The sequence below is a fragment of the Boeremia exigua genome, assembly GCF_020726555.1.
Source record: "Boeremia exigua strain MPI-SDFR-AT-0100 chromosome Unknown C7974scaffold_3, whole genome shotgun sequence".
Lineage (NCBI taxonomy): Eukaryota > Fungi > Ascomycota > Dothideomycetes > Pleosporales > Didymellaceae > Boeremia > Boeremia exigua.
The window spans coordinates 2,306,548-2,318,590 of NW_025763520.1; the positions used below are offsets into that span (position 1 = coordinate 2,306,548).

At 54.7% G+C, this 12,043-nt stretch overlaps 4 protein-coding genes across 4 annotated transcripts; 1 reads left to right on the forward strand and 3 right to left on the reverse strand.

Annotated features, from left to right (window-relative positions):
* Window positions 1–657: 657 nt before the first annotated feature.
* Window positions 658–1,417, forward strand: C7974DRAFT_432096 (uncharacterized protein; the record flags this gene model as incomplete). Its single annotated transcript, XM_046144826.1, has 2 exons — window positions 658–1,310; window positions 1,375–1,417. The coding sequence occupies 2 exons, from the start codon at window positions 658–660 to the stop codon at window positions 1,415–1,417; spliced, it is 696 nt and encodes a 231-aa protein (XP_046000589.1).
* Window positions 1,418–1,898: 481 nt separating this feature from the next.
* Window positions 1,899–5,736, reverse strand: C7974DRAFT_306303 (permease for cytosine/purines, uracil, thiamine, allantoin-domain-containing protein; the record flags this gene model as incomplete). Its single annotated transcript, XM_046138072.1, has 5 exons — window positions 1,899–2,212; window positions 2,312–2,580; window positions 2,683–3,466; window positions 3,515–3,754; window positions 4,185–5,736. 5 exons carry the CDS (start codon window positions 5,734–5,736, stop codon window positions 1,899–1,901), a joined length of 3,159 nt encoding a protein of 1,052 aa, XP_046000590.1.
* Window positions 5,737–6,479: 743 nt separating this feature from the next.
* Window positions 6,480–7,946, reverse strand: C7974DRAFT_304334 (uncharacterized protein; the record flags this gene model as incomplete). The annotated part of the gene is made up of 2 exons (XM_046137975.1): window positions 6,480–7,802; window positions 7,875–7,946. The coding sequence occupies 2 exons, from the start codon at window positions 7,944–7,946 to the stop codon at window positions 6,480–6,482; spliced, it is 1,395 nt and encodes a 464-aa protein (XP_046000591.1).
* Window positions 7,947–8,564: 618 nt separating this feature from the next.
* On the reverse strand, window positions 8,565–12,038 carry C7974DRAFT_134461 (P-loop containing nucleoside triphosphate hydrolase protein). The gene is made up of 2 exons (XM_046135447.1): window positions 11,775–12,038; window positions 8,565–11,720 (listed from the first exon to the last, which is right to left on the reverse strand). The coding sequence occupies exons 1-2, from the start codon at window positions 11,926–11,928 to the stop codon at window positions 8,668–8,670; spliced, it is 3,207 nt and encodes a 1,068-aa protein (XP_046000592.1). The 5' UTR covers window positions 11,929–12,038; the 3' UTR covers window positions 8,565–8,667.
* Window positions 12,039–12,043: the final 5 nt, after the last annotated feature.

A 12,043-nucleotide genomic window follows, 5' to 3' on the forward strand; every position in this document is an offset into this window, starting at 1 on the left:
GCTTACCCCGACTTGATCAACCTTCAAACAAACATCTGAAGCGAAACCTCACGCATTGCGACAGGAGACATAAAATTAAAAGAATATGGTCAGTCTTGTGATACGACTACGGCCACCACTGCGCCATTGCTACGTTGAGTCCCTCCATGCTGGTTCTCACAGAAATTTAAGGCTCACAGAATGGAGCAGACTTGATGCAGAGACAACACCAGATGCAGTTGATGCATTGATCTTCAGATTTGCTATGAAGTAGGTAGCTTCACACACTAGTTCATTGAAGCAAGATGGTCGAGATCTACCGCCTCTGGTCAGTGTCACCAGGGCCAAACCATGCACGAACCACAGCACAGCCTCTCCGGACTTCAACAGCACAGTTCTCAGTCCCCAATCACAATTGTGGTAATTTGATTACTTCAGATCCGTTGGTTTGGCAGCAGACAGTGCATCTTGAAGGTGTGGCGTCGTTTGAAGTTTTTCAATGTGCGCTCGGTACAGCGCTGTGCCCCCAACCCCGAACCACGAAGTCCGATTACCCACTTCAATTCCCACAATCGATGTGACAACAAACCCGCATAAAGAGCGCACCATGGAGACAAAAAGATCGGCAGAACAGACTTACATCGACCCTCCAAACACCAAACACACAAACAACAAACCATGATCCGTCCACTCCCCTTCCTCCTTGGCCTCACAGCCACAGCAGCCGCCCACTCCTGGCTCGGCTGCACCGACCAAGACAACGCGAAAATCCTCGACTGGATGAAGGGCAACGCGTCCGAGTACCGCGCACCCGGCGACCTGTACGTCGACACCTTCGCGCCCGGGCTCGCCGTCTTCTGCCACGGCTGGCCGCGCGCAAAACACAACCCGGGCAACTGGATCGACGAGTCGAGCAACTACCTGTGGGATATTGCGGCGCGCACGTGGGAGGGCGACACGAACGCGTGCCACCCCAGTCAGCGCAGCCCGACGTACTTTGAGGACGAGAAGGCGGGCATGGCAACGGCGAAGCCGGGGGGCAGTATTAAGCTCATGTTTGGCGGGAATGGGCACTCGCGTGGGTCGAATGTGGATGGAGGGGACCCTGGGAAGGTGGTGGTGTATTGGAAGGGGAAGAAGGAGGCGGAGATCAAGGACATTGAGGAGTTTGCAGAGAAGAATAAGTTGAAGGAGGCGGGATTTGCGGAGGAGGCTTTCATCTGGCCCGAGGATAAGAGCGTGAAGAGTCCGACTCAGGGTATGCTGGACAAGGGCAACTGGATGACACTTGATATGCCCCAGGATATGGAGAAGGGTCGCCATATGATGGTGTGGGTCTGGGAGTATGGAGGCAAGCCTAGGTGGAGCACTTGCTTTGATGTTATGATTAAATAGGCGACGGCCTTGTGGGACGGCATTGATGGTTGACGAGGGATGATGATACATAGTCTTGGGTGCAGGCATTCAGGCGATTGCGTTAGGCTCTATGGGTGTCTTTCGTCCAGTCTTGCGCTTTAAGCGTTCAGCGTTTTCAATTCATAATTCAGCTACCACGTACAGCTTTTCGGACGGAGTGATACTGCTAAGGCTTTCTGTGAGCCTGCTGCCATTCGCGCAACACAATCTGCGGCCCTAATCAGTACGGTAGGGAAGTGCGATGCTATAAGTGTACGGGTCAACCTAAGAAGTAGAAGCAGAAATCTAGTAGCATAATCTTAGGCATGCCTCGTAGAAGAGGTGGCGCATGAAGAGAATGAGGGAGCGTGAGGATACAGAAAGATGGTGAGATTTGCTATACGGCTAGCGTCGTTGGTTTGCTAAGCAAACCGTGTGCAGAGACTGCGAAGCAATACACTCTACCTGAACGCCCCAAATCGTTGTTTCCAAATGACTAACGTCAAAATGACCGACGTCCCGCTCTACCACTGAGGCCTTGGTTCGGTTGCCACCAGCCAGCCATCAGCTTCGTGGGGGAAGGTGCAGGGAAGGTTTGTGCACTGGCCAAGAATGTGCTTGAGGCTGCAGCGCCATCGAGAGCAGGTCTCGTTGTTCTCGTAACAGTGGCGGCAGCGGGCTTTGTTGTCACAAGTGATGTTCTTGTTGTAACACTCAAGACAGCTGAGGACGAGCGGAGACAGTTTGGTGTCTGACGCGGGCTTGACGAGATGAACGCCACCACGCAAAGCTTTGCCATCGTCCGAGGCACGTAGGAGACGTGTTTCCGCTTCTTTAGCTGCCCTCTTCTGTTCCTTGAACTTGATGCGGAGCTCATCGGTAGTCATTGTCTTCGCGTGTAGCTGGCTCTTAAGGTCACTGACGTGGGAGAGCTCACCAATGAGGTCTTCAAAAGCTTTCGTCTGGGCATTGAGCTCGTTGCGAAGGCGGTCGCAAGCACTGGTCTTCTCCTTGAGTTGACCACGGAGATCGCCACCTTGAGATAGCTCACGCTGAATGTCTTCAACGCGGTCCTCAAGCTCGCCTACCTTTATGTGCTCGGCCGCATACTTCTCTTTGGTGGATTGCAGCAACTTCTCACACTGAGTGAGCTCTTTCTGGTGCTCCTGTGCCAGTGTCTTATACTTGTCTGCATCTTTGTGGGCACTGGCCACTTGTTTGAGTGCCGCTTCAGCCTTCTGAGAAAGCGCCTTGATCTCACGATTCTTGACATCGGCCAGGTCGGTCAGATGACGAAGGTTGTGGGACGATTGATGAGATTTGTCAGACAGTTGGCGAAAGCTGTCTTGAGGACAGTCATTGGCCCTACCGTTCTTCGTCGTCATCTGGAGATATTCGAGCTTTGCAGCGACCTCAACGTGATTCTTAGCCGCTGTTGTCGCATCTTCTAAACGCCTGTTGGTGCTGAACATCTCGAGCTGCATCTGCTTAATCTGCATGTCTTTCTCTGCCATGGTGCGAGCCATTGTAGCCATCTGGGTCTTGTTGGTTTCGTTCTGGTACTGCAGTTTGCCAATTCGTGTCTCCAAGTCATTCTGGTAGTCTTCTCCTGGAGACGTGACTTTGCGTTTCTCCAGACGCGCGATCTTAAGCTCCAGCGCTTCATTTTTCTCCTCGCAGGCCTTCAGATCTCTGCCCATAGCGTCCCAGACGTGCTTGGTGACACGCACCATAGGCTCTTCTGGCAACGCAGGACTGGTTGACAAGGCTGGCGTGGGAGGGGCGATGGGTCTAACTGAGAGCTTTGGATCAGGCTGGAACGGGTTGACAGTGTTGCAAACAGTAGCGTCGTCGTCGTCGTCGTTGTCGTCGTCGTCTTCGTCTTTGCACAGGTCTGCAACTCTCTGCATGATCGACTCGAACTGCTCCATACGCTGCTGGCTGTACTCCTGGGGGACCGAAGCTTCTGAAGCAGTGGTCGGAGGATACTGGCTCTGCAAGAAAGCTGCGACTGAGCGATCCGCGTAGTGCGCCCGCGTATTTGGGGACTGAATGCTGCTGCCGCTGCTCACGCGGCTGGCGAACTGCATGTCTGAAGGATATTAGTACGTGATAATCATGAATTGAATTGCAAGCTTACCAATGACTGGGCGTGACATCGAGGGGCTTGGCGAGGAAGGAAGAACCGGTGTGTAGGGCTTCTTGGCCTTCATTAGGCAGGTGAGGTCAGAAAAGCTGTCACGCTGCAAAGGCTTGAGGCGGTTGACTTCCATCTTGCTCGTGGCGGATGCAGTAGTGGGGGATGCGAGACTTGCTGCCGAGTCAGAGGCGAGACTTATGAGGTCGTCGTCTGCGAGACTGATGAGCGCCTCGTCGGCGTCTGTGTGCAAGTTAGCTGACCATCGACCCTGCAAGGTCTTGAGTACCTACAGGACGGCATGTCGATGCTGGACCGGAACGCGATATAAGGTGTGGGGCCAAATTTGTTGCGGTGTGAGTGCGAGAGAAAGGGAGCCGAGACCGGAGAAGTAAGGGCCTGGTGGGGGGAAGCGAGAACGGAAGTCGCGGTGAAGGCGCATACGCCAAGACGTCTCAGTAAGTAGAGTGGTGATGGGATTAGAGCAAATACAGTGATAGAGAACAAACTCGAAAAATATACGTCTTGACATGCAAAACATACGAACAATCGACAGTATGCAGCCTCCCAAGGAGGCAAACACAGCAGCAGTGCGGTAGGCCGACCGCAGTAGCGCGGAGAAGCAGCACAAGGCACTGTCCAACCCCAATCTCCTTTCGCGTCATTCATCTACCAAACTTCTTGATCTCCAACATCCGCAACGGCGGGTAGACGAGCGCAGCCCAGGCGAATCCAACGTAGTTACCCATGTCAGCACCGTAAGTGCCCACCAGCAACGCGATGGGTCCATAGTACCAGACCTGCGCCATGCAAAGGATGGCGCCGACCCAGCCCACGACGAACGCCACAAACGCTGCGATCCCCAAAGGCAGCTTTTTCTGCTGGTTCCACACGTCCCAGTTCCAACCCGTCTTGCGGCGGAAGATGAGGTGCTCCTCCAGCACGATGGCGATCCAGATTGATACCCAGTACCCCATCAGGGCAAGGAAGTTGGTGAAGATTTCTGCAAGGTGGGCGCGGCCTGCCAGAGCGCAGACGGTATAGATGATAACGCCGACTGTGTTCCAGATCACGCGTGGAACCGCACCGGCCCAGCGACCCAGGATCTGCGCGTCAATGCCAGAAGAGTAGGTTGGTACGATGAGGTTGGCGACGAGACCGAGCGCGACTACAACACCGCAGAAAGAGCCGAATACACCAAGGGGGCGGTAGGCTTCAACGATAAGTGCGCCTTGAGAGGTGCCGTACGCGGCTTCCCAGTCGGGGTTGGCCAGCATGCCACAAGCTAGACCGATTCCGAGCACGAAGGCGAAGGTAAAGCTACAGATGAGGCCAAACAGGGTCATGCCGAAGATCTTGAAAGAAGAGGCGTGTTCGGGATAGTAGACAAAGTAGTCTGCTGCTCCACCGCCATACGTGATAGCTGCGGCGAGGGTGAGGCCAAAAAAGCTGATCCTATTGCCGATGATAGTATCCGGGTTCTCGTCGCCGTGGGACGCTGCAGAGACGTTGAAATTTGGGCCTGCGACGCCGGCAAGGATACAAAGAACAACGAGCTGAGGCAGCCATGCCCAGCGCTCGTAGTAGTGGAAGATCTGGTACCCGAAAGTGGTAATGGCCCACGCAATGACCGCCACGATAATGATGCCGACTACGACAGACATGGTGTTGCCAGAAACGGCAGAGAGAATCTGGCCTGCCACTACGCAATCAATCATGCCGTACCCTAGCAACACGACAATGTTCAGCAACACCACAATCTTGGAAGGCCACCACCCCATACTATACCGCGAGAACACCATCGTCCTCGTCCCACTGCGCGGTCCAAACGTCGCAATATACGCAACGACCACAGACCCTACAAGCGCTCCGAACACGCTCAACAAACAGCTGTCCACGAACCCCAGCGCAAAAACCGCGGGTCCGAGCATCCCCAACGTAATATTGTTGGCTGCCAGATTCACCGAAAACCACATGATCGCCACCTGCGAGTACCCTAACGCACGCAGCTCTTGCCTCTCGTCTGGCTCCACGCGCTGGATGCCGCGCGCCTCGAGATTGTACGCTACAAGCTGCGTCTCAAACGCGACCCACGCGCGCCGCAGCCCGCCTTGATCAGAAGCGCGCTCCGACGTGGGCAGTCCGCCACCAGCCTCTGGCGCAAGCACCGCGTGCTTATCGCTCCTCTGAGTAGCATTAACATTGGAAGTGTCGGAGTCCGTCATCACGGGGGCCCTGCGCGTGTCAGTAGCAGTCTGACGCTGGAGCGTGCAGGCATGGAGTCCTTTCGCAGGCGTTAACCTGATCAAGTTCAGACCGTATTTCTCAGATCGCGCTTCCCTGCTTCCCTGTCTCTGGGAATGAGAAAGAGGAGCAGAGAAGCGTGAACACCGGTTCTCATGCGTTGCGTGTAAATACCTTGATCAGGCGCGGGGCTGCGGGGTGGCTCCATGGTGGCTGCGAAGGCCGTACGTGGTGGTGAGTCGTCAGTTTGGTAAACGTTCACAATTGGAATGTGCAATTGACGCTGCTGCGGGCAATTGATAGGTACCAGGTGTGGTGGTTACGGTGTGAGTGTGTGAAGGGGAGAAAATGGGGGGATGTTGTTTCGCTCAACGGACGCCACCAACGCGAACAGAACCCCGATCGTCGGCGCGCCACCAGTGGCCTCGCTTGTGCTGTTGCGCGCCTGAGCCTCTGCGGCACATACTCCTGGAAACCTTGTACGATGTACGATCGAGGATTGATGCGTTGCTTGATTTGCACGAGGTGAGGCGTAACAATGGCAGGGCTGACAGTTGGATACCCAATAAACTGTTGGCCAGAGCTCTGTACACCGTCACACCAGCCTCATCCTTAAGGCTCACATCACACCCTCACACTAAACCTCACAAAAACCATAGTGGAAAACATCTGGAACAAGCAGCACGATCTATACAACTAACAAAACGCTCACAGCATCACCCATCTAGAACGTAGCATATTCCCTCAACGGCGGCTCCGTGACCCTCTTCTTCGGAGACGTCAGCAACGACACGCCCGCGATCGCAATCAACCCACTCGTCGCAAGCACATCATCCAGGTCCAACCCCGGCGCCACCAAATCCCCACAAACCTTCTGTCTATCAATTCGCCCCACCTGCCCCGTACTCCCTGGGTGCGTCAGCGCATCGATTACCAGCGCCCACGTGAGCGGATGAAACAGCACGCCCGCATGCCCGTAGAACCCGCTGCCGGGCTGCAGCGCACACACGCTCTGCACCTCGTTATTGGAGGCTGGCGCGCTGTCGCCAGCGGGCAGGAACGCCGACGCGGCGGTGCCTTGCTGCGGCTCAACAACCTCGTCGAAGAGCGCGGAGTAGAACGTTGTGGTGGGCACGAGCGCGCGATCGCCGTTGTTGCGGCGTAACTGTGTTATATAGCTTGAGGTGTACTGTTGCTGGATGACGCTGGGTGGGCAGGGGACGGCGCCGAGCTGCGAGGTGGGTGCCAGACAGAGCGCGTTGGCAAGCACGGTGCCGTGGAAGTCGGGCGAGATGGGGAGGAAGTCCTGGACGATTTTGCGGGTGCTGGGCCAGTACTTCAGAACCCATTGGGTGTCGAGGCCGCCCTGGGACCAGGAGATGACGGCGATTTTCTTGGGGTCCTCGACGCTGCCGGATAGGGCGCCGATATAATTTATTGCGTACGCGACGTATTCGGCGTTGGTTTGGGTGTCGTCAAGCATAGCGCCGGGGACATTAAGCCAGACGGGGTCTGCGTAGGATTTGCCGGTGAGCAGCTTGCGGAGGTTGTTCGCGAAGTTGACGCCGCCGTATGCGCCTGTACCGGGGACGAAGAGGACAGGCGTCTTGTTGCCATAGGTGAAGCCCGGTGGGATGAAGATTGCGGCGCGCAGGCTAGCTTCCGAGACGGAGTAGGGAGCATCGGTCGTTCCCTGCTTCTTGGGATATAACCCAGCAACAACTCTGTTGTTGTTGTTGATGCTATTATCGCCTACAGGAAGGCCGCCTTGGAGCGCAGTGGTGAGAGTCCCGTCCAAAACCGGTCCCAGACCATTGGCGACTTGCGTGGCGATACCACCGTAGAAGTCTGTCCGAGTGGGTGATGCCCAGATAGATGCCTGCTTTGACAGCACTTGAGAGATTGCGGTAGGTTTTGAGGTGGGCTGAATCTCTACCAATGCAGCACTGACAGCTGTCGGATTGCCGGCTGCAACAGCACTATCCACATCCTTCAGAAGTCCACCAACGAGCCCAAGCACGCCATCAACAAGGTTAGGAAGCTGTCGCTCTTCTATAGCCCCAATAGCTGCTTCATCAATCGTGGATGCGAATGTGACATCTGCGAATGATTCTGCAACTGGTGCTGGTGCCGGAGCAGCAAGGGACCGAGAAAGGAGACGGACAGCAGCTAAGAATACTGGCTTACGCATACTGAATTGAGGAAGCACGAAACTACAGTAGAACTTAAGGCAAAAAATACAACCCCTGCCCCATACCACATCTACGGGCCCCCAAGATATATCCATTCCCTGGAATCCACCTACTCAAGTCTCCATAACGCACGGGCCGCCTTTCTCTCTACCTACCACAGGACATCGAAAGACCGGTAGTGTCCGCCGCGCCTTTAGCGCAGACACTTCGCACACAGACCTCAAGAACAACGCAGATCCCTCTCCCGTTGAGCACAAGCGCACTCACCCATCCTCGATGACGCTGTCTCGTTTCGGCCCGCTGTCGACAAATAAGTTAGTGCTGGAGCCCGATTTGGACTGGCAGAGGTCGGGGGAGCGCTTCCCGCTCGTGGCGGTGGGATTCGCCGACATGATCAGAGCTATGTGGAGCCGCCCAGTGCTGGGTACCGGAGTTCGAGCGTTCAGCACCGTCACGTTTATGTGCATTACATAAGGGAGTGGAGGGCGGGATGACTGTGGAGTGCACGATAACATGTGGAGGATTATCGATTGGAATACAAAGGTATCTTCTCATTGGTTCATCATCACTCGCCGAGGGAACTACTACAGTCCACATACGCTGCTCTCGTAAGATTCGTAGAAAATGCTCGCGAATTCTGCCTATTTACGGCATCAACTCCGGGGTATCATCGTCTCCATTTTTTCGATCTGTTGTCGAACGACCATCACTCATGCCTTCTCAACTACCCAACTCCTTCGCAAGCCCCTTCCTGCGGCCCCGATAGAACCTCTCCAGCATCTTCCGCCTCTCGGCCTGAGTACTACTCTCTACAAGCAGCGCAAATTCAGCAGGATCCTCGAATCCCATGCTTTCCGCCATGGCGCAGAACTGTCTTTGGCGCACCTGCTCATCGGGGCGGTATCGGTAGTTGATTTTGAACTCGCGTTTCTGAGCGCCGCCTGGTAGTATGATCTCGTCGTCTTCGTCGACTTCAGCGTCTTCCTCAAACGCAAGAGGGTGGGCGTGGGTATTCGAGCCGCGCTGACTCTGGGTTGCTTGGAAGACTTGCGCCGCGGAGAGATCGATGTCGTTGCGCAGCTCCATTGCCTGCTTGCCCAGGCGCGCTTCGACTTCGCTGCGGCCAATGACTTCGGAGTTTTCGTGCGTATACTGTACGCCCGCTTTTGCTAAGATTGCACTGATCGGGTCCGCGCCGAGTTTCTTCTGGTATTTCTTGCGGCCGCGCCGCTTCACATCGCTGCCGGGGTTGGAGAGTGACTCAGCAAGCTTCTTGATGTTCGCAAGGTTGGAATCGTCGATTCCGAGGTTTCTGTTGGATAGGATGTCTTCGTCGTCGTCGGACGAGTATTGCGTCTCGTCGAACTGGAAGTCTACGGCTTGCACACCCGCCCGCGATTCAGCAACGTTGGTTTTGTGCATGATATCCCTAAGCAGCACGCTGTTTTCTTGAAACGTGAATAAATTCTCCAGCCCAAAGAGCTCGCCCTTTTTGCTCGCTTGGTCCATCACGCCTTTGAAGTAGCGCCGCTCTTCAGAGGCGTTGTACCCGATGTTGGCCTGTTGTTGCTTGTAGATCTGGCGCGCGTACACAATCTCCTCAATCGTGCCACTCGATACTAGGCGAAAGACTTCGACGTCTCGCGTTTGTCCAATGCGGTATGCACGGTCCTGTGCTTGCAGGTCGTACGCTGGGTTCCAATTCGGGTCCACAACGACGACTTTATTAGCAGACGTGATATTGAGTCCCACGCCACCCGCCTTCGTGCTAATCAGAAACACAAATTGCTCCGGGTCGGCGTTAAAGTCGGCCACAGCTTTCGAGCGATCTTCGTACTTCATGCTACCGTCGAGGTACGAGAAGTTGTACTTCGTGCCATCCACGTCGAAGAGGCCGCGAAGGAGTCTCAAGAGACGAACGGAGTGTGAGAAAATGAGGACTTTATCGCCGTTCGAGTGCCAGAAGTCCAGTAGACGACGCAGAACCTTCCATTTCCCGCAGAATTCGCGCTGAGACTGATTGAGGATGGCATCTCTATTGCGCCAGAGCTCCCGGTATGTATCAGGGCACGCTGTCTCCAAGTTCTGTAGATCCTTTGCTTGCTTCTCTTTGGTGTCTGTTGACGAAGGGACAATCAGGGCGATGTGGTTCGCGAGCTTCTGAAGCGTGACCATGCATGGAAACATAAACTTTGCCCATTTCTCTTCGATTCCGGGTATATCTGTGTAACAGCACCAGCCTCTGGGTTTACCAGATTGGCAGTCGCAAGGCTCTTTTGCGGTACGAATGTACTCACACCTATCGCTTTCAAGATACGTCCGGTATGCGTCCGCTTGAGTTTCAGTAAGTTGACAGAAAACCACGCGGTCGCTCTTCTTCGGCAGTTGGTCAGCAATGAGTGTCTTCATCCTGCGAAGAAACACATTAGGTAGGATGTTGTGGACTAGATCTTGAGCTCTGCTGCGCGAGTCCGCTAGCTGAGCGTTGGTTGCGTCGTGAGCCTGACCCATCTTCAAAGGAACGCTTATTGTCTGCTTCCACTCCTGGGCAGAGCCGTACGCGCCTGGTCGTGCCCAATTGAGGAGATTCCACAGCTCTTCGTACTTGTTTTGGATAGCAGTGCCAGTAAGGCCGATACGGCACAGCGCGTTGATCCTGTTCATTGCGATGGTGATCTCGGAAGATTTGCTCTTGATCGAGTGGCACTCGTCAGCAATAACACAGTCCCAATCAATCGTATTGACATCACTCTCGTTGATGCGATAGGTGTTGTATGTTGTGATCATGATCTCCAACATACCTCTCTTCGCGGCGCTGAGCACGCCTTTGCGATCTGCGACGTTGCCGTGGTATCTGTACACTTCCCACCAACCCCATTTGGACAGCTCGTCTTCCCAGTTCTGCATCAGCGTTCCCGGGCAGACAACGAGCACACGTGGGTACCACCGGTCTTCGCCATCCCGGCGAATCTTGCGCATACACTTCGCGTCTGTCTTTGTCGCTGTCTTGCCGAATGCTGCTGTGAGGAACGCGATGACCTGGATGGTTTTACCCAAACCCATGTCATCACCCAAGATAGCCCCGGTCTGCCTGACAAAGCGCTCGTGCAGAAACTCGACACCCTCCACCTGATAGTCACGTAGCCACTGCGCTATAGGTGCTGGGATAATGCCTCCAGACTCACGCAGCCTAAGCTTCTTCTTCCCTCGCTGCGGTTTGACAGCTTTGTCAAGCTGCGGTTTCTCTTCCGTCTCCGAGTCTGAAAATTCGATGTTCTCGAAGCTGGGTGGGTATCGCAGCCCTGCCTCATGTAACTTCTTGAGATGCTTCTGGCGCGAGGTGATGTACTCGGGTATCGGGTCATCTAGATATGTTGCATCCTCAGCGTCACCGGCCACTGAGTCAGTACTGAAAGCAACGTCGCGAGCGTCTTGTTGCTTTGCCTTTGGTGGAGGCTTGCGGCCAACGATGCTTGTTGTAGCGGCTGCTTTTGACTTCTTCTGTTGGCGTATTCGCACAGTCTCTGCTACTGCGCGCTTTCGCTTGAGAGTTTTGCGGTTCTTCCACTTCTCGTAGGCAGCTCGTGTATCCTCTTCGGACCACTCAGACTCTACTCCAGGGTCGTCATCGTCGGTTTCAGATTCGGTGGCCTGTGACTCTGGTAACTTTAGGGCGGTCTCAAAAGCTTCATCGCCGTCAGATTCCTCGTCAGCAGCCTTGCATGCTTTCATGGTCTCGCCGTCTTGCGATTGGGTTTGCGTCTGCGTAAGAGCTGTGCAGTGTCAGTAAAGATGAGATCGTCGACAGGTGAAAGCGACGTTGTCACCTCCAATGTATTGTGAGAGATCTAGCTGTTTGCGAGACGACTCGACAATGTCTAGCCCATCATCACTTTCTTCGTCGCTGACAGCACCACTTTCCGCAAAAGACTGTAAAGCTCTGTGGTAATCTTTGCTTGCCTTTGAGTGCGAGAACGACATGGTGACGACGAATTGGTCTGAGGGACGCCACACAATCTGCTTGTATTCACCCCGGATCTTGACTTGGTTGATTAGTCATGCTCAATGCAGTGAAGGTAGGTTGATGATGGTGCAG